Raw genomic sequence first — 26,866 nt, 5'->3', positions numbered from 1 at the left:
TGATGCGTGTGACATGTAATACAGACATGTAATATATTAGTGCTTATGCATGTATGGATTTTTGGCACTGGTTTTCTCCATATACAGTTGAACTACGAGATCCAGTCTGCGCATCGAGCACATGAGCATTATTATGAGCTGTTATGTATCCAGTCCCAAAAGTCCTGCCGCAGCCAGCTGTACGTGACGTCGCAGGCGATGCTGCTGCACGCTGTCTCCGGTCACATGACCTCCCTTTCACTGTTCTCTCAGTCTGTTGCTTCCGGCTGCGACCGAGTCTGTGCGTGTAGGTGACAGACTCTGCTTCCTGCTGCTGCTGGGGCGCTCGGAGAGAGGGTGCTGCCGTCGCTGCAATCATGGGAGGCGGAGATCTGGTACAGAATTACGCGCTTTCTTATACACAAGACGGGGGTGCTTTAGAGTTAATAATAATAACAACGCCGCGTTGTGTATATCTGATCTGGGGCTGGTATAATAAGCTTGTGCACCCTAATATCCTAGAGGGTAAAATTGTTTCCTAAATAGCCATAGCCCTGCCGGGAGCTGATTCAGACCCATTCACCCTAAAGTCCCATACACATGGGGCGATTTTAGGGCTATTTCTAAGCTAGAAAGCACACATCGCCCCCAGGTGTATACCCCTAGCAATAGTGATAACTAGTCCTGCACGTCGCTATCGTCTGATTACATCTTTTGCATGAAGTCAAAAATGTTCTCTCACAGATCGCTCAGCATACATTGGGTATGGGTGCATACCTCCCAACTTCTGGCTGGAGGAAATAGCGCCCGAAAAGGGGGCGGGGCGTATGCAAATGAGGGCGCGGCTTATGCTAATTAGCCGCGACCTCATTTTCATACGAGAATAGACGCTGTGCGCATGCGCACAGCGTCTATTCTACTAGATTGGGGGGTCTCCCAACTGCCACCCCCCGCAGCGGGACAATGCCTGCCGCGGGTGGGACGTCGGGACAGGACCCGAAAATCGGGACTGTCCCGACGGAATCGTGACAGTTGGGAGGTATGTGGGTGAAAACCGGACCAGGACAAAACCGCCGGACCGAATATCAAAAGCATTTTGTAGCTTGTAGCCTCCGGTCCGGGGGGTGTCCTGTTGGGGGGGGGCTGCCTGTCACACCTGTCACCAGGTAGAGGAGGAGGGGTAGAATAAAGCCTCCCTGTATGGTCCGGGCATGTAGCAAAAACCGGACGGTCCGGACCACCCGGGGAGGCTGTAATCTCCCCTCTCCCATGTCCCTGGTGATAGCTATCACAGGGACCCCCCGACAAGACACCCCCCGGACAGGACACCCCCCGGACCGGACCCTACAAGCTCCGGACTGCAGATTTTGATGTCCTGTCCGGCGGTCCGGAGTGTAGTCTGGGTCCGGTTTTTACATAGTCCCGCATACATTGCTGGTGCAACGCATGTGTGTCGAGCGAGCACTGTCAACCTGTCGCCCCATGTGTTCATGCTTTTAGATGCCCTCACATTCTTGGATGCGTTTTGAACTTATCAGTTCTAAAAGCATTGCTTGTAGTTCAAATTGCACCGTGTTTCTTTTGGCTTGTGATGCAAGTATTTGCAGGCAGTAATTTTTGTACTAGATTGCATTGCATCTAGTTCAAATCGCACACTGTTCTAGCGTATTGCATGTGATTTGAACTAGATGTGATCTAGTACATAGCACAACTAGCACAAAACATCCGTGTGAATGTGCACCATTAACCATGTCCATGTAACTGCAAGACGAGGGAAAATGGTGCCATAGTTGCCAATAAGACATTCTGCCATTATTTTTCTATGTAGAACATAAACACATGCATTGGTTTCTGTGGCATAGAACACTTGTTTTTCGCACATCTTTTTTAGAATTATGAATTTTTGTGGAAAAATAGGTTTACTTGGTGAACAGAGATTTAATGCCTAGGATCAGTGCTCAAAGTGGGGGTATGGAAAAACAAAGGATTTTTTTATGCGCGCTGCCCCCCCCCCCCCCCCCCCAGAAAAGGGGCCGTGGGCACCTATAAAGGGGCATGGTCACATTGTCAGATACACATGCCCCCACAGTGCCAGCAAGTATGCCCCCACAGTGCCAGCAAGTATGCCCCCACAGTGCCAGCAAGTATGCCCCCACAGTGCCAGCAAGTATGCCCCCACAGTGCCAGGTGTTCCCCAGCAGCAGCACACTCACCATTGTTGCTGCTGCCACTGGGGAGAGAACTGGGTCGGCGCCGCTGCTCCCTTTTCAGGGGAGGAGAGCACAGCGCACCACGCATCTCTTCTTCCCCTCACTTCCTTGTGGCTGCGCCATCCGCCATTCAAAGCTCACGGGACGGCTCCTGATTGGCCGGCCCGCGAGCTCTGATTGGTGGACGCCGCAGTCACAGGGACACACAGTTAGGGGTAGGAGAGACGAGCAATGCTCTCTCCTCCCCTCAGGGCGCATAATGGAGGGAGGGGCGGGCGGCGGAGGTAAAGGCAGTGTGCAGACACTAGTCTGCACACTCCTATTACTTAAAAAAAAAAAAAATACAGTGGAGAAGTGGCGGTATACCATACCGTTGTATACCGCCCCACTTCGACCACTGCATAGGATTATAATAAACACATACCACACTGAAGTAATGGATGGCCTAGAAATGAAATGGCTATAACAAGTGTTTCAGTGTATGTAGAGGATGTACACAGCATAGGGATCTATGCTTTCTGCAACAATCTTTCTGGGTTCCAATCAAGTGTCTTCATTTACACTAGGGTCCAAACTTCATTGCATGAGACTTGTCATACACCAAGACAGATTCCACTGTGTGTTGTACCCCTTTCAGACATAATTACCAATTCATCCCAGCGAGGACTTGGGACACAAATCATAGGTTGAAGCCAGGGCTACCCGTTTTCACACATGGGTGACAACCAGTTAAATAGGGATATAACTGTGTATAAGTGCTGTTGAGGAAAACAAATAGTTTAGAGTGGTTAAATATCATAAGTTACTATATGTTCTTAATTTTGTGTGCTTTTTAAATCTATTTCCTTAGAACTTGAAAAAAAGCTGGCACCCACAGACATTGCGCAATGTGGAGAAAGTTTGGAAAGCAGAGCAAAAACATGAGGCGGAACAGAAGAAAATCGAGGAGCTACAGCGGGAGCTACGAGAAGAGAGGGCGCGGGAAGAGATGCAGAAATATGCGGAGGATACAGGAGCTGTGAAGTGAGAGACTATAATGAGTGAGAATGCTGTCAATTGTGTAGCCAATCATTGTCCTCCTCATGTAAAACTGTATTTCTATGGCCTGGCAAAGGTTTTGGCTCCTAGCACAAGGGTAGTTTTGTGAATTTTACAATGCTCATGCTGATCCGGGTCTCCCAGACACCATTTGCCTAGAAACGAGCAGCTTGTGTACCACAGAGACCATCAGTATATGTTTAGCAGTGCTGACAAGATGGAATTATTGGAAGGAACCTATGGACACGGCACAATAAAACATAATACCAAAGCAATGACACTTGTCGCAGAGAGACAGTATAATTATACTTGGAAATAAATAATGTTGAACAGCACCATCAATCAATAGGCAACATTGATTGTTATGCCTATAGCAGTCCATATTGCACACAGGAATACATTTATTTCTGCAGGGCAGACTCCTGTAGTAGCAGCTCAAGGGAATTCGAGTGAATTATCCCAACAGGCCAAATGTATTAAGCCTTAATAAGAGGTAAAGTGGAAAGTGATAAGGATAGATAAAGGAACAGCCTGTCAGCTCCTAACTGTAATTTCACAAACAATGTGGCAGTTGTATTAAGCCTGGAGAAGAGCTAAACTGGAGAGTGGAGATAAAGCACCAGCCAATCAACTCTCAACTGTCTATGTTCCCGAATATTCCCTAAAATACATTACAAATGAATACGGTTGTTAGCTATGAACAGTCAGCATTTGCAGAAATTTTCCCATTTTTGGAGTTGACACGGACTGTAACATGTCTGTTTTATAGGCGTATCTTTTGTGCTTTGGCACTTTTACATGCTCAGGAACCAAGCATACACCCTTGTGTCTGAATAGGTGTAACTGGCTGGTAACATTAGCAAGCATTTTTGTTTGTGCCAGGAGAACTGTGTGCTATGTAGAGTTGTGCCCAATTTCCGGTGGATTTCTTGTACGAGGTATGGGGACAAGTGCGTACTAGTAACAAAGGCTATGAACCATGCACAGCACCTGTGCTTATGCAAACAGCTCTTGCAACACATTCTGCAGCATACTGTCAGTGATGAAGTCTGCTGTTGTTTGGAGGTTTCCTTTTTTATTTAGGAAAAGCCAATTGATCTTCATGGTTATACAGAGATCTCCTGGCCTCTGAGACTCGCTGCTTGGGTGCCGCAAGCTGACCAATGAGTGATCCAATGCTTGCGTCCTATGACACAATATGGATCATTACTGCAGCAGTTATTGTATTAGACATCTCCTGCTGTATAGGAAGCAGCAAGGATAACAACTCCAACCACATCTGAATCTGGCCATATGTAATGGTTAGCCTTACTGCCTCACAGCATAGTGGGTTCAATTCCCACTATGGCCCTATCTGTGTGGAGTTTATATATTCTCCCTGTGCTTGCGTGGGTTTCCTCGGGGGAATCTGGTTTCCTCCCACATTCCAAAAATATACTGATGGGTTAATTGGCTCCCAACAAAAATTAACCCTAGAATGAATTTGTGCGCGTGTACATGTGGTAGGGAATATAGATTGTAATCTCCACTGGGACAGGGACGGATGTGAGTGTTCACATATTCTCTGTAAAGCGCTGCGGAATGTGTGTGCACTATATAAATAGCATAATAATGATTTTCTGATTTTTCTGATAGCTATTTAGATAATTCAGTGCTGATTTAAATTAAATCAACTTCTTATCATGCACACAGATTAATCTGTGGGGAAATTGCCATTTATAATGATACAAATATTCTTTAAAAACAGATTCTGATATAGTTGTTCGAAATATTGTTTCTTGGAATTGTATGGAACTAAATTTTATATTTGTCTTTTTCTTATTTTATTAGCTGTTAAATTGTGTCTTGCTCCTCTATCTTCAGAAAGAAAGATGAAAAGTTGGACTGGATGTATCAAGGGCCAGGAGGCATGGTTAATAGGGAGGAATATCTTTTAGGTAGGCCAGTGGACAAGTTCATTCTTGATAAAATGCAGGACCCTGAAACTGGACCTTCCACAGAGACTGGACTTCTCCCAGGATCTATATTTACTGCTTCTGGAGCCACTTCTTCCTTGGATATTGCAAACAAGATCCGGGAGGATCCACTATTTATGATCAGGTTACTATCAACAATATTTGATAATTTATCAAAGTGGATCACTTCATATGTAATAAAAGACTCCCCTTTATGGGGAGAATTCTAGTGTTGCTCCATTCAGCTATGTAGGCACAGACATTACTGACATGATGATCCATCATTTTAATGGGCTGATAACTAGTCACATACAATTGTCCAGAGTTATCCTGCAGGAGATCATTGTATATTGCATCTTGTCCTTGAAATCTGTAGCATAATAGAGCATTATACATGATATAAAATACTGTAGATAATCTGCATCAATAAGATGTTTGTAATATAGAAACCTAGCATCATGTAACCCTATCTTGATAACCTGCAGCAAGTAATTTACTGTGTGGTACTGTATAAAGAAATCTAACACTCTGACCCTGTCCTGGTAATCTGCAGCTAGGCAATCACTGTACTTTACATGGCAATCCAGCACTCCCTGATCCGGACCTGATATTATGCAGCAATTGGATCATTGTACATTCTATGATTACCACTGCACATTAATAGTACCATAGTTATAGTCATCATCTATGTTGTACAATATGCACACTTACATATATTTTTAGGAATGTCACAGCAAACTTTTCCTTGTGGGTAATATATTTTCATATGAGGCTATTTATAAGATTCTTCTGCTCTATTGTTTGTAGAAAAAGAGAAGACGAGAAAAGGAGAGAAGTGCTTAAGAATCCCGTGAAGATGAAGAAGATTAGAGAACTGGTAAGTTAATTTTTTTATATAGCGTTTGTGCGTTAATCTAAAACTGTACCTACTGCTACCTACTGACATATGTATCAGTTTTGTGTATTGGACCAATATTCAGTCAGCCTTTCTTTTCATGAATTGATTGCCTCTAATTTACCAAGCGTGAAAATGTATTTTCTCTTTCAATGGTCCTGGTGACACAGCTCAACACTGGGATGTAGGAGGGTCCGAAGGAGCCAGGCACCTATCCTAAAGCTTTAGAGGGTAGGCTCCTCCCCTACTGCATCCCTGGACTCTTCAGTTCGTGTTAGGTGCCCACTGGAGTGGGTGCTATTCTAAAGGGCTGCAGGAGCAGCCGAAGAATTAGAGTAGTTAGGGGATTTTTATTATTTTATTAACTATTACCCTAGCTAGGTAGGCACAGTGTGAGGATTTTCATAGTGAATCCTCACACTGCTAGCGCAGCAGGAGCTGACAGAAGCGCGTCCTGTCAGCTATCTGTGCACAGGGTAGACGCTGTCTGGTCTCCCTGTGCTGCGCTCATAGCCTCTATTAAGAGGCTGCCTGGGCTCCGGAGCTGCCTGAAACCGGCTCCACAGTTAGGTGGGGATCATGGGGGACAGGCGCTCCGTGATGGCGGCGGCCATTTTATGCGGAGCTTACACGCTGAGCTCCTGACTGAGAGGACAGCAGCGCTGTGACAGGCATGTTCCAAGTGGTCCCCATTTGAGGGGGAGACACTGGAACAAGGAAATCCTACCTAAGGAGCGGCTAGCTGGGGGTGGTTGGCGCCAAAAGGTCACGGACCCCGCAGCAGCAGGGACTTTGGTCTCTTCCTTCACTCTGACTTTGGCGCCTTTCAGAACGCTTGCAGCGGAGCTGAGCTGGCGAATTGATCCTGGCAGAGTGACTTGGATTTCCTGGGCATCGCTTCCCCGCAGAGAAACCTACAGACAGCTAAGTGACTGGGTGCATTGACTTTGTATAAGCGCTTGTACAATTGTTTGCACTGTGTATACTGTTAGATATACAATTATCACTTGCATCATGTCTGAGCATCAGGCTGTGGTTTTGGGGGAGGGAGCCCTTAATGCACTGAGCGCGTGCAATGTTTGCACACAAAAGTTTGTCCCTGAGCAGATGGCCAAGGGGGGCTTATGTATTACTTGCGCTGATGTGAGACCCATGGGCAGCGATCCCCATAGGGCAGAGCATATGGAACCTGCGTGGGCCAGGGCCCTAGGCAGGTCAGTAAACGCTTTGGTGCAGCTTTTGGACAGGCAGAGTGATGGGCTGGTAGAATCACAGAGACCTATGCCATCATCTCAGCAGTCGTCTGGCTCCTTGCCTCTTACCCAGGCAGATCCTGCACTGATTCAGGTGATGCAGGATACTGCAAAAGGGATTAACAGGTTCAGTGAAATGCTGGACAAAATGGATGATGTGGCAGGGACCCCTAGAAGGTCTTATGCTTTAACTACTGTGGTAGATGAAGAGGAAGGAGAGTATAATGACATCCCCTGGGATCAGGGTGATGATTTGGAAGAGAACTCTGCTGCTGGTATAGAGGATCTCATTGTAGCTGTGAAGCAGGCTTTAAAGCTGACTGTGGAGGATAAGACTCCTGTTAAGGGTGTTTTTAAGCGACAGCGGAAGGAGGCTGTTACTTTTCCTTCAGATGAGGGGTTACAGGAATTATTAGAAGGAGCTTGGAAAACTCCTGATAAGAGGCTTCAGATGCCTAAGCGATTCCTTAGTCTGTACCCCATGCCAGAGTCTCATGCGGAGCTCTGGGAAAAGGTCCCAGTGGTGGATGCTTCAGTGGCACGTTTGTCCAAGGCTACTGTATTACCAGTACAGGGCGGTGCAGCTTTCAAAGATTCTGTGGATAAAAAGCTGGAGGGAAACCTCAAAGCTATCTTTGAAGGGGTGGGGTTTACCTTACGGCCCCTTATTGCTTCAGCCTGGGTCTCTAAGGCCATGATAGAGTGGGCTGGTGAATTATGCACCGTGCTGCAGGCTGACCCTGGTGCATTACTGCTTGCAGAAAAGATTAAGGCAGCAGCAGAATATGCAGTGGAAGCAGAGGAGGAAGCTATTAAAATGGCTACCAGAGTGTCCACAGTCTCCATTAATGCCAGGAGAGTGCTTTGGCTTAAAGCCTGGGAAGCAGACAATGAGTCCAAGAAGGCTCTGGAAACATTAGCCTTCAAAGGAAAGGTACTCTTTGGTACCGAGCTAGAGGAGATTATAAAACAGGCCACGGGCGGCAAAAGTACATTCCTGCCGGCCTCCTCAGCAAAGCAGATGTCAAGATTTTCTGCTTTTAAGCCGTCCTTTCGGCCCTCCCCTAGAGGTGGTGCGTCCTTTCGAGGACAGTCTTTCAGGGGAAGGTTTCAGTCCTCTAGAGGCAAGACACAGAAGTCAAAATTTGGCTCTTTTCACAAGAAGCCAGCCACAAAGGGAGAGGATAAACCCTCTGCATGACTGTCAGGGGCTTCGCCCGACAGTGACAAAAGTGGGGGGGCGTCTCACACTCTTCAGGGACGCTTGGACTGCTTTAGGCCAGGATGCCTGGGTGTTAGATATTATAACACAGGGTTACAAAATCCCTTACAGAGGGCCGCCTCCGAAGAGGTTCATCCCCACAACCTTACCAAAGGAGGCACGGCTTCGTACAGCTCTTGTGAGAGCAGCTCACTCCCTTTTGGAGAAAGGGGTGGTTACACCAGTCCCCAGGGCAGAGTGGAAGAAAGGCTTTTACTCCACGCTGTTCCTGGTGCCCAAACCAGACGGGTCTTTCAGACCAATACTAAATTTGAAATCCCTAAATGTTCATTTATGGGTAGACCATTTCAAAATGGAGTCCCTACGGTCAGTACTCCTGAGTCTGGACCAGGGAGAATTTTTGGCGTCCATGGATGTCCAGGACGCATATTTGCACGTTCCTATACACCCGGAGCATCAGACCTTATTGAGGTTTGCCATAGGAGACCTGCATTTACAATTCCGGGCGTTACCCTTTGGGCTAGCAACCGCGCCAAGGGTATTCACAAAGATAATGTCAGTAATGGCGGCGGTGCTGAGGCTCAGGGGAATCACAGTCATACCCTATTTGGACGATCTCCTGTTCAAAGCAGAGTCAGCAGTCTTGCTGCAGAGTCATTTGGCAGAGGCCATCAGTTTTTTGCAGGCTCACGGCTGGATTTTAAATTTGCAAAAATCTCAGTTGGTACCGTCGCAAAGGCTCCAATTCCTGGGAGTCATACTAGACACCCATCTTCATCGGGTATTCCTCACGGAGGTAAAGGCCAGGGATCTGGTCACCCTAGTCCAGGAGATTCTCAGGGCTCAGAGCATTTCAGTATGGAGGTGCCTCAAGCTTCTGGGGAAGATGGTGGCGTCATTCGAGACGCTTCAATTTGCCAGGTTCCACTCTCGGAGGTTCCAATGGAACATCTTGTCAGCCTGGTCAGGAAACACTTTGACCATGAAATCCGAGATGATAGTGCTGTCTTCGGACACCCGAGAATCCTTGAAGTGGTGGACAGAAATAGATTCACTTCAGTGGGGTCGGTCATTACAGACCTGAGACTGGTTGATAGTAACTACCGACGCCAGTCTCAGGGGCTGGGGGGCAGTAGTCCTGGATCTCAGGCTTCAGGGCCTGTGGACGGCAGAGGAATCAGCGTTACCAATCAACATCTTGGAGCTGAGAGCTGTCTGGAAAGTGATTTCCTTGGCGGGAGACAGGTTACAGAACCTCCCTTTGAGGATTCAGACCGACAATGCCACAGCTGTGGCGTATCTGAATCACCAGGGAGGTACACGCAGCAGATTGGCCATGTGGGAGGTGTCCAGAATCTTCCTATGGGCGGAACAGAATGTTCCAGCTGTATCGGCTATATTCATCCCGGGGATAGAGAATATAGAAGCCGACTTCCTGAGCAGGGAGGAGCTCAAGGAAGGGGAATGGAGCTTACACCCTCAGGTGTTTCACCAAATCACTTCGAGGTGGGGAACTCCGGATGTGGACCTGATGGCATCCAGGATCAACCGTCAAGTGCCCAGGTTCTATGCCAGAACAAGGGATCCACTAGCGGAGGCAGTGGATGCCATGACTATTCACTGGCAGGGAGATCTCCTTTATGCATTCCCACCTGTACCAATGTTACCGAGACTTCTAAAGAAAATACAAGGGCAGAAGGTTCCAGTGATCTTAGTGGCCCCAGATTGGCCAAGGAGATCCTGGTACTCGAGGCTTCAGAGGTTGTCTGTGGACTCATGGCGTCTACCTCTGAGACCAGACCTTCTAAGACAAGGCCCATTCAATCACCTGGATTCAGATCGATTGATTTTGACGGCCTGGCTATTGAAACCATCATTTTAAAAAGAAAAGGGTTTTCTAACGCAGTAGTACAGACGATGATAAAGGCCAGAAAAGCTGTATCTTCGGCAAATTATTATAGAGTCTGGAAGACTTACATTCGATGGTGTGAGAGAAGAAAGGCTCATACATCTCATTTTAAGCTATCAAGAATGATGGAATTCTTACAAGATGGTTTTTCATCGGGCCTAAGCCTTCAGTCACTGAAGGTGCAGATCTCGGCCTTGTCCATCTATTTCCAGAAAAAGATAGCCATTTTGCCGGAAATTCAAACTTTTTTACAAGGAGTATCCAGGTTGAAGCCTCCATACAAGCAACCAGTAGCTCCTTGGGATCTATCACTGGTTTTGGAATGCCTTCAAAAGGCACCTTTTGAACCTTTAAGGTCGGCTGACTTTAAGTTTCTTACGTGGAAGCTAGTATTTTTGTTAGCAGTAGCATCTGCTAAAAGAGTTTCAGAGTTGGGAGCTTTATCATGTAAATCTCCCTTCTTAATTTTTCATGATGACAGGGCTGTTTTAAGAACAGTGCCTCAGTTTTTACCGAAGGTGGTATCTACCTTCCATTTAAATCAGGAGATTGTTCTACCTGTGTTTCAACCCCCAGAGGGTTCTAAGAAAAGGGACAAATTGAGAACTTTGGATGTTGTGCGTGCCTTACGCATATATGTGGACAGAGTGAAGAGTGTCAGGAAGACTGACACATTGTTGGTATTGTATGACGTACACAAAATTGGTTGGCCTGCATCTAAGCAGACTATTGCTAGGTGGTTGCGGTCTATGATAGCCTTTGCTTACACCAAAGTGGGTAGACCAGTACCGGCCAAAATAAATGCGCATACCACCAGGTCAGTTGCCACCTCTTGGGCGGTTCGACATGGGGCCACAGCAGAGCAGGTTTGCAGAGCTGCCACTTGGTCATCTGTTCACACATTTGCCAAATTCTATAGATTCCATGAGTTCGCGTCGGAGGACGCATCATTCGGGCGAGCAGTGCTGAGAGCTGCAGACCTGAGCGTACCCTCCCAAAGGACCGGCTCTGGAACGTCCCAGTGTTGAGCTGTGTCACCAGGACCATTGAAAGAGAAAAAGGGATTTTTGTAAGAACTTACCGTTCGAATCCCTTTCTCTGATATGGTCCTGGTGACACAGCGATCCCTCCCTTACGCTCAGTAAGTATGCCAGAATTTCATGATGTTCATGTTAAAATGGTTAAAAGTTAACAGTTTCTGTTATAAAATGTACAGATAATGTGCAGGTGTTTGTACTGAGTTAATGTATTCCAGTGGCTTTGAAAGTTGAACTGAAGAGTCCAGGGATGCAGTAGGGGAGGAGCCTACCCTCTAAAGCTTTAGGATAGGTGCCTGGCTCCTTCGGACCCTCCTACATCCCAGTGTTGAGCTGTGTCACCAGGACCATATCAGAGAAAGGGATTCGAACGGTAAGTTCTTACAAAAATCCCTTTTTTAGGTATAAGTGGCGTTTAGAAAATGTAGTATATGGTGAGTATTATGCCCCTTTCAGAGCGCATATATTACCGGGTATTGTGCCATTTTTTTACCGTTTCAAAACGGTAATATATGCAGTCTGTAAGGTCCAGAGTGAATTTACCATTGTAAAATAACTGATTGTTTAAAACCGTAAAAAAGCAGGGTCCTGCACATTTCAGACCCTTTTTTTTGCAGTCTGAAACGGTATTTAGGACCCAGCCAATAGTGGTCCCATTCTGTGCATATCTAATGAGCGGTGTAGTGAATATTTAAGAGCTAATTAAATATGCAGTACGGTCATTGGATATGAAAAAAGGTTGGGGGTCCCCCACCCAGGAAGCATTTTCCGCCTCATGCTGGCCGCTGCTCCTGTCACTAGACAGGAGGCCGGGCAGAACGGTATGGCCCCTGGAGGAGAGAGGGGCACAGCAATCATCTTGTGTCCGGGAGACGGTAATTAACTCACGCCTCTGGATGCCCTGCCCAGGTAGGAGGGAGGGGTCAAAGGAGAAGGATGCCTTTGCGTTCTGCTTTCACACCAGAAACCCTGTTTAGACCCGGTTTAAGACCAGGTTTATGTGCGGTCTGAAAGGGGCATCAAGCCTGCTTTGACCGGTTTTAAGACCCGTTTTGAATACTTGGTCTAAGCAGGTTTTTGCAGTGTGAAAGCAGCATTGTTCTCAACTTTTAAAGTAGTAGTTTAATTTTAACAACTTTTTCTAGTAAAACTGGTTCCCTGTACAGCAGTGATGCAAGTGTCTTTATTTACCATGTACTTGTCCTAACTTACACAAGAATAGTCCCACTTGCGCTATAAGGATGGTTCCAAGAAATTCCTTTGATGTGTCCAATTCTTCTCTCACACTCGATAATATATGGAGGGAAGGAGAAAGAATGATGTATTAATATCCCTCAGGATAAAAGATGGTAAAGTCTCCTTTAAACCGTGCAGGGCATATGGAAATGGTGTATACCAACAGAGTTCCAAACGTCCCCGAGGTTCTAATGGATCACCTCAACCGTGCAGATATGAAATCGTGCTTACATGAAAGCTTACATTCATTAGGCTGTGTAGACTCCCATAAAGGTATCTTTTCACTAAGATGTCACAGTACTCCAATTCCAATAAAAACAACTTTATTAAAATGGAACAGCAGCTATCAGGGATTTCCAAAACAGATCAAATACCAGACTGGATGTGACCCGGGTATAGACAGTGGTGGTACGATATATGCTTGGAATCAAATCCCCAAACTGAATTTTTCATAAAAATAAGACACTTGATGACGCGTTTCGGCACGCTGCGGTGCCTTTTTCAAATACCGTGTCTATAATAAAAATATATATATATATGTATATAGCACATGTGACATCTAAATCTTGCAGAATATATATATGATTCCAAAAGTAAACAAGGATTCTTACCAGTAACTCTGAGTATAGAGGTAAATCTGCTGGCGGCGCTGGTGCAAGCAACCGCCGTGTGTAGTATTCCAGCAGACTGTCATTCTGGTATAAAAGCCGGCATTATAACGCCGCAGTACCCGGAAGTGCGGTGTGATGTAACATCCGCCGGGAAACTGTGTGTGTGTATCACATAAAGGATCCCGTACTGCAAACAGGTCCCGTATCGAAGTATCCACTCGGGATTATTTACATGTAGGCTGACCATATAAGTCTCCTACATTCTTTATCGGGACACTAACTAATTCTATTAGTTGATATGCGGAGTGCGCATCCAGAAATATCTCGCGCGTCACCTCCGTCATCTAGTGTTACATAAATAGTATTCCCTCGATCTCGAGTGAAGAAACAGAATCCGCCATTTTGCTAAAGGGCGTCTCTGCATGTTTACTGATATCAACGCCATATTTAAAATGGGCTGTGGTGAATATCCTCAATACCCGAATGCCATTCAGTTTAGTTCACATAAACATTAGGTAATAAAGATAACAGTAATATATTTTCAGCACTAGTATATCAGATGAATAAATAATTCAAGAAATTCATAATAAAAATAATTCAAGAAATTCATAATAAAATGTACACACAATTTTTAAGTTAAAACACAAGATAAAAGGCAAAAGTCAAAAACACAGAAAACAGAAGGCAAAACAGGGGGGATATAGCTTACAAAAACCAACTAAGCTCAAAATCAACATTTAAACCGGCAGGGACAAGAGTTTTTAGATCAAAAATAAACCTCATTTCGGTTTGTGCCAAACGTATGTCCCTGTTTCTGGTTCGCCAGTTTTCCCCTATCCATGCAATAGCACAAAAGGCTTTAAGGCCATTGGTTTTACACTGATGTTTTTCTTTAAAATATATGGAAAAGGGGTGACTGGGATTCCCATTTGTGATGAGGTTTATTTTTGATCTAAAAACTCTTGTCCCTGCCGGTTTAAATGTTGATTTTGAGCTTAGTTGGTTTTTGTAAGCTATATCCCCCCTGTTTTGCCTTCTGTTTTCTGTGTTTTTGACTCTTGCCTTTTATCTTGTGTTTTAACTTAAAAATTGTGTGTACATTTTATTATGAATTTCTTGAATTATTTTTATTATGAATTTCTTGAATTATTTATTCATCTGATATACTAGTGCTGAAAATATATTACTGTTATCTTTATTACCTAATGTTTATGTGAACTAAACTGAATGGCATTCGGGTATTGAGGATATTCACCACAGCCCATTTTAAATATGGCGTTGATATCAGTAAACATGCAGAGACGCCCTTTAGCAAAATGGCGGATTCTGTTTCTTCACTCGAGATCGAGGGAATACTATTTATGTAACACTAGATGACGGAGGTGACGCGCGAGATATTTCTGGATGCGCACTCCGCATATCAACTAATAGAATTAGTTAGTGTCCCGATAAAGAATGTAGGAGACTTATATGGTCAGCCTACATGTAAATAATCCCGAGTGGATACTTCGATACGGGACCTGTTTGCAGTACGGGATCCTTTATGTGATACACACACACAGTTTCCCGGCGGATGTTACATCACACCACACTTCCGGGTACTGCGGCGTTATAATGCCGGCTTTTATACCAGAATGACAGTCTGCTGGAATACTACACACGGCGGTTGCTTGCACCAGCGCCGCCAGCAGATTTACCTCTATACTCGGAGTTACTGGTAAGAATCCTTGTTTACTTTTGGAATCATATATATATTCTGCAAGATTTAGATGTCACATGTGCTATATACATATATATATATATTTTTATTATAGACACGGTATTTGAAAAAGGCACCGCAGTGTGCCGAAACGCGTCATCAAGTGTCTTATTTTTATGAAAAATTCAGTTTGGGGATTTGATTCCAAGCATATATCGTACCACCACTGTCTATACCCGGGTCACATCCAGTCTGGTATTTGATCTGTTTTGGAAATCCCTGATAGCTGCTGTTCCATTTTAATAAAGTTGTTTTTATTGGAATTGGAGTACTGTGACATCTTAGTGAAAAGATACCTTTATGGGAGTCTACACAGCCTAATGAATGTAAGCTTTCATGTAAGCACGATTTCATATCTGCACGGTTGAGGTGATCCATTAGAACCTCGGGGACGTTTGGAACTCTGTTGGTATACACCATTTCCATATGCCCTGCACGGTTTAAAGGAGACTTTACCATCTTTTATCCTGAGGGATATTAATACATCATTCTTTCTCCTTCCCTCCATATATTATCGAGTGTGAGAGAAGAATTGGACACATCAAAGAAATTTCTTGGAACCATCCTTATAGCGCAAGTGGGACTATTCTTGTGTTTTTGGAAATTGCTGTTGGTGGTTGGGTGACCACCATTATAGACCCCTGCTGCTCATAAGTATACAGCGCCTTGGTGGAACATTTTTGTTTTTTCTGTTACTTGTCCTAACTTGCCTTGTACTGTAGGTTGTTGTTTTCTTGGTTTTGTTCATTTATGTATTGTAAGGTGCTGCGGAACCCTTGTGGCACATATAAATAAACAATAATAACTACAAAGGTTTAGGATTACTTGAAGTATCTCCGTTGAGATTAAATGGTCATTCTGTGGCATTAGTTCATTGGTCACATTTCAACCTTGACTAGTCACAGTGATCCAAGATAACTTCTCAAATGTAACATTGGTTTAAGAAGCCAGTTCAGTTTAATTTCAATTCTATAGTAAGCTCCTTAATTCAAGTTAATATTTTGGGACTTCATGGGAAAAAAACCTTTCTAGCGTATTGGAATAATTTAGTATTATTATCCTTTATTTATATGGTGCTACAAGGGATTCGCAGTGCCCAATTACAGAGTACAAAAATGAATAAGAAAACTGTGACTTAGATTTGAGGACAAGTGCAGGGTATATAAACATCGCTGCATAGGACACTGGAATAAGTATCAGCGTGGATGAAAACCACCAGTTTTGGTGCTATCAAAGATGGTTTAAGTCAGAGAAGAAAAAAACACGAGGGAAGAGGGCCTTGCTCATGGTATCTTACATTCTAAAGGGGAGAAGCAGACAAACAGGGATGACCCAGATGGGGTAGACAGTAAGCATTGATCAGAGAGTTAAGGTGAGATTTGGCTGTGTTTGGTTAAGAAGTGGGTCTTGAGAGCCCTTTTGAAGTTTGTAGGTAGGTAAAGAGTGTGAAAGAGAGCGGTAGTTAATTCCAGAGGTAGGGAAGCAGAATGAAGAAGACAGGTAGGAGCGGAAAGGCAGATCAGGTCAGAGATGTAAGTGGGAGAGGAGTGAGTGTGAGAAGCTTGAATTGGATTCTGAAAGGGAAGGGAAGCCAGTGAAGGGATTGTAGAAGCGGAGAGGTGGTTGTAGTGCATTTTGGTGAGGACTGGCTACAAATGATACTTTAAAATGGTCTTTGATATTCTTTCTACCCATCTCCTGGTGCCACAATTTATAATCTGTCCTCAATGATTCCATTGTAAACAGAGATAGGGGTGCAATGTTTAGCGGGATATGTACTAATGACAGGCATTTAGGATATTGGTTTTCAGTATACGGACACTGGCATCCTGAAGGAGGGAATCCTGACAGGTGTCAGATAAGTATACTTACCCTCCCTTCCCGCAGCCTATTCCAGTGCCTAACCATAACCACTGTTCCCCGCCAGCTAAACACAGCCCTTCCTCCTCCCGACCAGCAGCCTAATTGATGTCTGGATTCTGGTGCTGGTCAGGATGCAGGCATCGGTATGGTGAATGCCAGCATACCGCAAGCATATAACGGATATACCATTATTATTTTGCTGTATTCTGTACTTTCATGGTAGCTCTCATTTCAGTGTGGACAACAAGTCACAAATATTGTACCTGGGAAGAGATTCTAGCACAAGATAACTATATGGTCATGCTTAGGGGTCTATGCACTACTACTAAGCTTTAAGGCGCATGCACATTGGGTGATTTTGAGCGGAAAGCAGCTCACTTTTACTGTTTGAGCTGCTTTCAGCTCAAAAGCCGGCCAGCGTGTATGCCCCGACGATGACCACTGATGCATGTTCCCACATCATCGCCAGCCGCCGCCGCTTATCTGTTGGTATTACCCGCAGCTGAGCAACAGGGTGGACGGCTATCCATAGAGTCCTGATATGGAGAGCTGAAAGCTGTGTATGAACTGAGCCATCTTCAGACCAGCGATTTTTCACATCGTCGCTGGGTAAAAATGCCAAGTGTGTGTGCACCTTTAGGGCCAGATGCACTAAGCTTCAAAAGTAATAAAATGGAGAGTGATAAACAGCCAGACAATCAGCTACTGCCTGACATTTTTCAAACACAGTCTGTGACATGTTAGACAGCAGCAGATTGGCTGGCTGTTTATCACTCTGCATTTTATCACTTTTGAAGCTTAGTGCATCTGGCCCTGTGAGAGAGAAAATGGACTGAGATAAAGTATCAGCCAACCGCCTCCTAACTGTTCTTTTTCAAGCTCAGCATATAGCATGCCAGTTAGGAGCTGATTGGTAATTTATGTCTCTCCTCTCTCTCTCTCTCTCTCTCTCTCAAATAAATAATACATGGACCCATTAGTGGTGTATAAGTATTAGACATTATGTAAGGGAGATGAAGCATTTTGTTTAATAGGGAATGCAGATATTAATTTTTAATAGCTCATTTTTGGAACAGTTGCAGACCAGCCTAGACAAAAAAAGCAAGAAGAAAAAGAAGGAAAAGAAAAAGAGAAAGAAGGAGAGGCGGTCAAGCTCCGGCAGTGATATGGATAGCAGTGATCAGGATAATGGGAGGCGTAGCAGGTAGAATTGTATTTGCTGTGATTTGGTTTAACCTCAACACATAGGGCAGTATTCAATGTGAATACTGGCGACGTGCAGCGAATCCTGTTTAGGATTCGCTGCATATTCGACACTGCTCGCTGCGTTCCGGAGCCTCGCCGGCTCCGGTATTCAACGAGTCAGGGGCTCGCTGCTCCTGCGGCGGACGCCGCAGGGAGCCTGAGGACGGTGGCAGGCAGGGAGATGGAAGTCTCCCTGCCTGCCCCAGAACGTTTGTGGGGGGGAGGTGGGCTCCCCGGGAGCCAGGCAGCACAGGCTGCCCCCCGGGGGTGCCAGCAGGGGACCGGGTATATTCACTACACCCGATCATGCATATGTAATGATTGGGTGAAGTGAATATATGAATATCTAATGAGTGGCTCAGCTCCGGCCCCCTGCTGGCTGGTCTGTGTAAAAAAAATAATAATAATTTAATTAAATATATTACAGGACATGAATAAAAATAGCATGCCCCTCCTCAGAATAAAATTCCAGATTTTTTGACACCAATTGTAAAAAACAAAATACTTTATTTTAAAAGTTCACCTTCCACTTCACCATGAAAAGATAGCGATTGCTACTCGGTGAATCATGGCGAAAAAAACCTTGAAATGTATTCTTCATCTGGTCATTGAATAGGGTGATTCACCGTTTTAGTCAGAAATTCGCCTTACAGCACAAAATCGCCATAAAAACCTGGCGAATCAGCTTTATTGAATACCGCCCCATAGTGTAGTATCACTGTTTTATTATTTTGCTAATAATACTTTGTGTTTATTAAACACTTCACAACCCCTTTCCCTCAACATTATCCTTCCTCTTCTCTCAGGTCTCGAAAATACCATCAAGAATCCCCATCTCCACCCGTTCGGCAGAAGGTGCCAGGCTATGGACTTCAGGTATTTATGATGTGGTATTCCTAATATTTGGTATTTAGATTTGGCATTGAGGTTAGTCTGTTGGCACAGTAGTATATGTACTAAAAAAAAAAGTGCCTATACTCTACCAGCTTACTAAAACCAATAGTCAAGACTAGTGTGTCTCCAGAAAGATTGAGAATGGAGTTTTCCAGAGAGTACAAAAATCCAATTTGTAGGCTATATATGTTGCTATCCTACTTTTGCGGCTGCTTGTATCTAAAGTGAAGCATTTCTGTTTATGCAGGTCCGGGATTCTAGTAAAAGCAACAAGCGAGAGGATCCGGCAGAGCAGGACAGACATGGGGGTCACTCGAGAAGTCCCCATCGTGACAGAATGCAGTGAGTATCTCAGTAAAACTTTGTAGTTGAAACTGAAAGAGACCACATTTATTATGAAAGGATTGGTTACTGAAAACCATTTTAGTGTACAGTTTAGAGCTGTTTATTACAGTGTTTCCTATTCACTCTAGCGTACACAGAATTTGACAGACAGCAGATAAGCACAGCATGGCCCATCTACTCTGCCCCTTTTGTCTTTTATCCTTTTGGCAATTCCAACCCTATTTGTTTGTTAGCGGATTGTATAGATATTCTTATGCCTATCCCAAGCATGTTTACATTTCTGCTGGTATCTGAATAAGATACCAAGTACATCAGGTTATCTACCGCATGTGGGGGAACAACAATAAATAACTGCCTGATTATATAAAAACAGCATTTTAAAGAAAATAAGGAACTGTGTAAATATGATGCAGTACCTGAAATAATTTACAGGAGGGAATTAACATGGCATTAATATGACCTAATATGCATGTGAATAATCTTTCAGGTACTAGCTGGCTGGTATTGTTTAATGACTAATAATGAATTATTGTTTTCCTCTTTCAGAGAAAGACCCAGGACAGACAGAAAACATGGAAGAAGTCCCTCCCCAAAGAAAGAAGAGAAGTACAGGAGACAAAGGGTGTCAGGGTACACAAAGTAAGTACACTGTAATTGCCTGCAGGTGAGCTGGTGTACTGGCAGCTCCCTTTCATATGCTCCCTTTTTTTTTTTGGTACGTTTGTCACCGTAATCGTGTTCATTCTAACACCCGCTATCTTTGAAACCCATGCAGTTCCTGTTCCCTGCCTGGGGTGTTGCTGTCTGCTGTGATGTTTCTAGCATAGGTCTGGTTTGCATATCAGTGCTGATATACAGACCACACTGTGCTAGAAGCAACACAGCAGAGAGCGACACCCCAGGCAGGGAACAGGAACTGCATGGGTTTTCAAAGATAGCAGGCGCTAGAATGAACACTACATAAGGTATGACATGTTTTCTAAAATGCTACGATATTTTATGACCAGAAAAAAAGTAGATCAAAGTTCTTGAGTATACAGCAAAGTGAAGAAATGTTGACAAAACATTCCTGGTGGTCTAATTGCCTGTTGCTTTAGTGTGTTCTTTACAGTACAGTGGTGACGTCCTGATCACTTTCTGTAGTGTTTCTGGCAGGGAGTATTGCTTATCCTCTCCCCTAACTCATAACCCTTTTCCGAGTACCTAACACTAACTCTCCCTCCTGTAGCCTAAGCCTAACCTGTCTTCCAGTGCCCAAATCTAACCCTAACACTCCCTTCCATAGCGTAACCTTAACCCCCCACTGTTGTATCAAACCTTAACCCTCCAATCCCTGCAAAATGTTAACATTCTGCAGATGCTGACATATTCAACTGTGACATTTCATCAATGTTGACATAGTAACTTTTGATATTATAAATGTAAAATATTTATAGATTAATGTTAATGACTACATCCAATTTTGTGTCTTCATGAAATAAGTAGGGATGTGATTAAGTGCATATGGGGTAGATTTATGAAGCAGTGATAAGGGAGGAGAAGTGATACAGTGCCTGATAATTTATCACCGGCCAATCAGCTCCTATTTAAACCTAGCCTGTAACTTAACAGTCAGAAGCTGATTGGCCAGTGATAAAGTACCAGGCACTTTGTCACTTCTCCTCCCTTATCACTGCTTCATAAATCTAGCCCTATATGTGGAGTACATGGAGATGTCATAAACACTTAGATTGTTGAATAGAACAGCAGGTTGACTGTATACGCATAAATGGAACCATGAGTGAAGCTCTATTGTATATTATACAAAAGGCATCTTGTTTTGCAAAAATGGTGTGATTTCTTCATTGCAGCCAAGTGTTCTACTGTAAATGTACATGGCGGAATTAATCATTTAGATCAGGGGACCTCAAACTATTTTGCTCCGGGACCCCATCAGACAACAAAAATAATTACGGGACCCCAGCAATTTACTGCAGAAGGTCATCACATCACACGTGTAGGCAGCAGACAGCACATACATGGCAGCATTGTGGAGGCACAAAGTGATGGGAGGAGTCTGAAGTAACAGACAATTCAACAGATTTTATCAGACTCATTGAATCACTGACTGAGATTAGAAAAGTCATCAGCCTGATGGTCAGCAACATGGAGTCGCGACCCCATGCTGAGAAGGTCGGGACCCACTTTGGGGTCAGGACCCACAGTTTGAGAACCGCTGATTTAGATGAATAATTTAGCAGTGTATTTGTCTAATCCCGGAGATTGAGGAACTACCATGGGTCTGTGGCTATTGAAGTATCATCTATATATTTGTCTAGTGTCCGCATGTCACCATCTGGAGCAAGTAAAACTACATCTAGCTTTGGAAGAATTTGCTTAGAGCGGGCTTACATTGCCATCTGTTGGCAGCAAGTGAAACTACATCTACTAGCTTTGGAAGCATTTGCTTTGAGCATGCTTACTAGTAAGTCATATTGCGCTTGACAATTTTGTATTTTTCTCTCTTCTACCCCCAGAAAGCTCTCTGCCGAAGAGCTTGAGCTTCGTAGGTTAGAGATGATGGAGAATGCCCGAAAGAGGGAGCTGGACAGAGAAAGTAATGTCCGCAGGTACAAAACAGAAGAGGAGAATGAACAAAAAAATGATCAACAGAGAAAGGACAGCAAATTTATACAGTAAGTATGGGAGAGTGGTATAGAAGCTATTACTGGTCCTTTACCCTCCAATATGTGATGGCCTCTTTCCTCCCCTTTCCTTATATACTTTCCCTTTTTCATTTTTTGCCTCCAACGATACATCTAATAGACCTTTGTTCTCTCCCTTCTTCAGTCATATGAAGCTGGAGAGTGCAGCCTGCTCATCTGTGGAGGACAGAGTCAAACGTAATATTCATGGAATTCAGCGCACTGCCTCAGCCCTGGACAGGAACTTTATGAAAAGATAATTGTGGGACTGTGTGCGACTATTTGTTCATGGACCTTTATACAGCCACTTTCTCCTGTTTATTCTGTTCTGCAAAACTAATTCAAAGTCACAGATTTTTTTTGTAACATTGTTTTTATTATTATTAAACTATTTGTTGTATTTCTATTACAGATAAATCTATTCTCTAAGCTCTTTGTATAATATGGATTTATTAAAAAAATGATTGTGTTTGCTTGATAAATGTATCCGTTTCCAAGAGCGTATCATTTGGTGGTAAATGTAATGGGGTGTGAGTAACCTATGGTGCAGGAGTTTGAACAAGAATGGCTGTAGTTTTAAAGTGGCATTAATTTACAGATGGAGCGTCACTTGTCCTTGCTCGGCGCCTGCCAGAACGCCCCCTCTGGTGAGTGCCGGCCGACAGGGACTCCATTAAACTGGGATGCGCGTGCGTCTCGCGTGTCTCGGTGGCTGGGCGCCGGGACCATGCCCGTCTCTGCTTCAGGAAGACGGGCAGGGTTGGGGGGAGGCGGCAGGGACCCAGGGGGAGCTCTGTCGCCACAGGGCGCACAAGCATCTCGTGTGCGCGCGGGAGCTGGCGAAAGTTTAGCCAGCCCCTGCCTGAACAAGGCAGCCCCCATCTGTACAAGGCAATATAAGTTAGTTTGGCCTTTTTAAATGATTGCTGCTTTAAAAATTGCTGCTTTAAAAATAACACCATTCTCAGAATTAACCTCTGGCTTTTCACACCCTATTACATTTACACCTAAATGATTAACACACTAACTACAGATACATTTATCTAGTGAACACAGTAATATTTTTTGTCTAAATCATATGATTTGGCATGAATCATGTAGAGTACACACCAGAACGATTATGATCGTGAACAGACCATACGATGGTCCCATGATCTATTGGAGCACACGATCTGTACCCAGTTGAAGGGATTGTTTTCAAATCCTGACTGCAGAAGGTAAGATCTCCAAAACAACCAGCGGAGATCGGAATCGGATCTAAAACCTGCTGAAACATGCCCATATTAACATACAATCGGTCGAGATTGTATTGAATTTAGGAATTGAGGCCAAATCGTCTTGGTGTGTACCCAGCATTAGACATTTAGGGGGAAATTTACTAAGATGGGAGGTCTATTTCAGATGGGATGTTGCTATGGGCAACCAATCACATACTATCTATCCTCTTCTAGAAGGTGCTAAATAAATAAGTCGTAGATTCTGATTGGTTGCCCATAGCAACATCCCATGTGAAATAGAACTCCCATCTTTGTAAATTCCCCCCCTTAATCTTTACAGGTGAAACATTAATTTTATTGTTTGCCTCTGAAAATGGAAAAGGAAAGTTACCGAGTGGGTAAAACAACTAACTTTTTGTTTCGACAATATCTTGTGTGAAATATGGATACGCAATTGTAATATAAAATAGATCAATATTTGCTCATCTTACTGGTAACTGCGTAACTATGAAGTTCTCCACTGACCAGAAGCTATGGTTATGGCGTAACCGCTGTTCTGGTTTTGCATTGCTTGATTTGACTGGGGCTCAGTTGTTCTCACTACCAATCCTGACATTCCTGGAGTGCATTCTATGGAGGGAAAGGTTACCAGTGGAATACACCAGGCATATGTACTTGGACCAGTGCTCTTTAATATCTTTGATGGTGAGACTGCAAATGGTACTCAAAGGATAGGGTATACGGTTGTTAAGTCGACATATATAAGGTCCAAATGGCTTAGGTCGACATTGGTTTTTCACTTTTTTTAGCTGACATGTGCCGACAGGGTATTTTATGCCCTACCATCCACTAGGGTGTGGAGGGAGAATAGTGCCTGAAGCATGGCGAGCACAGCGGTACTGTTGACATTTGTCAACATGATGTCCATGTCAACATTTGGGAAAAAAAAAAAAAGAAAAACCCATAGCGAGTTTTTGAATGTCAACCTAGCAGTTTCTGACCTAATGCTTGTGTTGACCTTTCAACCATGTCAATGTTAGGCATGTCGACCTTCAGTGGTTGACTTAATGCAAATAGACCCATACCCAAGGATAGTATGCTTTTTTGCAGATGACACAAAAAATGCAACCGTGTAAACACACATGGAGGTGTAAAACAAATGATTGAGGATCTAGGTAGACTTAAGAAATGGTCAAAATTGTGGCAACTGCAGTTTAATGCAAAAAAAATAGAAAAATCATGTCTCAAAAACTCAGTTAAGTATAGTATCAAGGGTACTATAATGGAAACTACCGTGGAGGGAAGGGATTTGGGAGTCACTATTTCAAGTGACAAAGGGGGATATTCAATCTCCGGCGAGCACCTCCCGATCCTTGAAAAAGCAACGACCCGATGTGAAATGCGTTGGATGGGAATTAAAGGAGGTATCAAGAGAAACAGCCACAGCCAAGGTCCATAGCCACAAGTCGCCGCTCTGCCGTTACCAAGAACCCGACAGAAGCCCGGCGTGCAGAAGCGCAAGACCAGTGCTGCTCAGAGTATCTATTGAAACGGGCTTCAGGCAGGAATAGATAGGGTGAGTTAGATTCTCTGGACTGATATCCTCCTCACTTATTCCTACAAAGGAATTGTAAACATGCTGCAATCATTTTATTTATTTTATTTCTTTCGTTTACTCTACGCTCTAATTATTCACCTCCTATCCTCCACCACCACACCTATTTACTCTACTCTATCCCGCCATTACCACTCCCTGCAGCAGAAACCCTTATTCTTACCGCACTTGTCCAATTTCCTATATTTCCTAACAAGTGCCTGATATACTTTGAATTCCGCCTGCATGTTCTCGGTCGAGCTGACCGAGAACGGAACTGGGTCACGGCGGTCAAGCAAGCTCGACTGCCGTGACCCTCACATTGACTATCCCTTAAAGGCAGGAAAGTAATGCAACCAATCAATGAAGAAGGCAAGTCCGTTGCATAGGTAGAGGAATCTGCAGGGGGGGGGGGGGGTAAGAATGCCACTATATAGGCCATTGGTGTGGCCTCATGTTGAATATTGTATCCAGTACTGGAGGCCATATATTTCCAGAACGATATAAACACATTAGAGACTGTACAAAGAAAGGCAACAATAATGGTGCATGGGCTACGTCACAAAATTTGCTCCGAAAAACTAAAAGATATTAACATGTATAGTTTGGAACGGAGAAGGGAAAGTTGTGCATTATAGAAACTTTCATATATACTGAGGGTTTTAACAAGTATAGGAGGGACACATTCTTCAATGAAAGAGAAGTATTAATACAGAAGTAGCCAACTCCAGTCTTTTGATGATTTGTCAAATTGAGCTGCATGCTCAGATGCAGGGGACGTTATCGACCCAAGGGCAATATTTTATACTATATCATTCAGAAGTGCAAAAAATTTGCCTGAAGATAAAGGAATATTAAAACAAAGGTACTTTGGTGACATCAGGAGTAATATGATGGCAGCTCTGCAGCCCATTCTCCAAAACCAGCTCCACAATTGTTTTGAAGGGTGGACTCTATGCTGACATTGGAGCATAGCTTCCCAAGGGGAGTAGTTTGATGGCTACCACAGCAATATTCAGCAATGCGGTATGAAGCACTTTTACTGTGATTAGTTTGTCAGACTGTCACGGCCTGGACTATCTGTGTTCCCGGCACTGACCTGGGTGCACCAGTGGAGGGCGCAGGGAAGCTGGAGTTCATGCACGGAGGATAGTTGTGAATGACCTGCCGGGGACACAGAGGATTGGCTGAGACCTAAAGCAGAGGCGCGGGGTCTAAGCCGACAGCGGTGTTCACCAGGGACCCCTGCAAGGGGATATGGACTTAGCTGCAACTGCCGACCAGGTCACGGCCCTCTGCCCAGGTTCCTCTGTGACTTTGGCAGGGTTTGATACTCTGGGATCTCTAGAGCAATGATGTTTGTTGGGGTACTAAAACCATCGATGGGGATCGATGGCACTGAATGCTTGGAAGCAACACGGAGGGCACAGAGGATTATGAGTAGCAAGATGTACACAGTATTGGGGACTAAGTACCGTGAGATGCGGCCTGGGAGCCGGTCGATGGTATTCGATGGTGAACACTGGAGATCACTGAGGGTCGCTGGGGCGGCCTGGAAGCCGAGAGGTATCGGGCATGGGAACCCACTAGTATCCGGACGCTGAGGAGATAACCTGGGCTGCACAGAGAAGGCTGGATCACACGGCAGATGGAACTCGTGGAGGCTTCTGGCAGGAGTGGAATAAACAGGGATGCTGAGGATGGAACATGCAACAGCGGACTCAGGTAACCGGACCTCTGGAGCAAGTGGGGAGTCTGGGCAGGAGCTGACGCTGGAGAACTCTCAGGGGAAACTGATGAGTTGTTCAAGACGGGGAGGAGACTGTGAGACAGGCTTTTATCCCTCCAGGTAATGAGGGAATCAGACGCAGGTGTGGGAATTAGCCGCAGCAGCAGCACACAGACCAGGAAGTGAGTTAG

General features: G+C 44.3%; 1 protein-coding gene across 1 annotated transcript; it reads left to right on the top strand.

Moving 5' to 3' along the window:
* The first annotated feature begins 216 nt into the window (after positions 1-216).
* On the top strand, positions 217-22,541 carry CWC25 (CWC25 spliceosome associated protein). Its single transcript, XM_083147146.1, has 10 exons — positions 217-374; positions 3,040-3,212; positions 5,091-5,327; positions 5,990-6,059; positions 18,044-18,171; positions 19,019-19,088; positions 19,354-19,448; positions 19,998-20,090; positions 21,968-22,126; positions 22,281-22,541. Exons 1-10 carry the CDS (start codon positions 357-359, stop codon positions 22,393-22,395), a joined length of 1,158 nt encoding a protein of 385 aa, XP_083003272.1. The 5' UTR covers positions 217-356; the 3' UTR covers positions 22,396-22,541.
* The last annotated feature ends 4,325 nt before the right edge of the window (positions 22,542-26,866 follow it).

This window comes from Crinia signifera, chromosome 6 (genome assembly GCF_055691185.1).
Source record: "Crinia signifera chromosome 6, ASM5569118v1, whole genome shotgun sequence".
NCBI classification, from domain to species: domain Eukaryota; kingdom Metazoa; phylum Chordata; class Amphibia; order Anura; family Myobatrachidae; genus Crinia; species Crinia signifera.
Note: the sequence above shows the minus strand (reverse complement) of the source record. Positions and strands in the feature narration are given on the sequence as shown.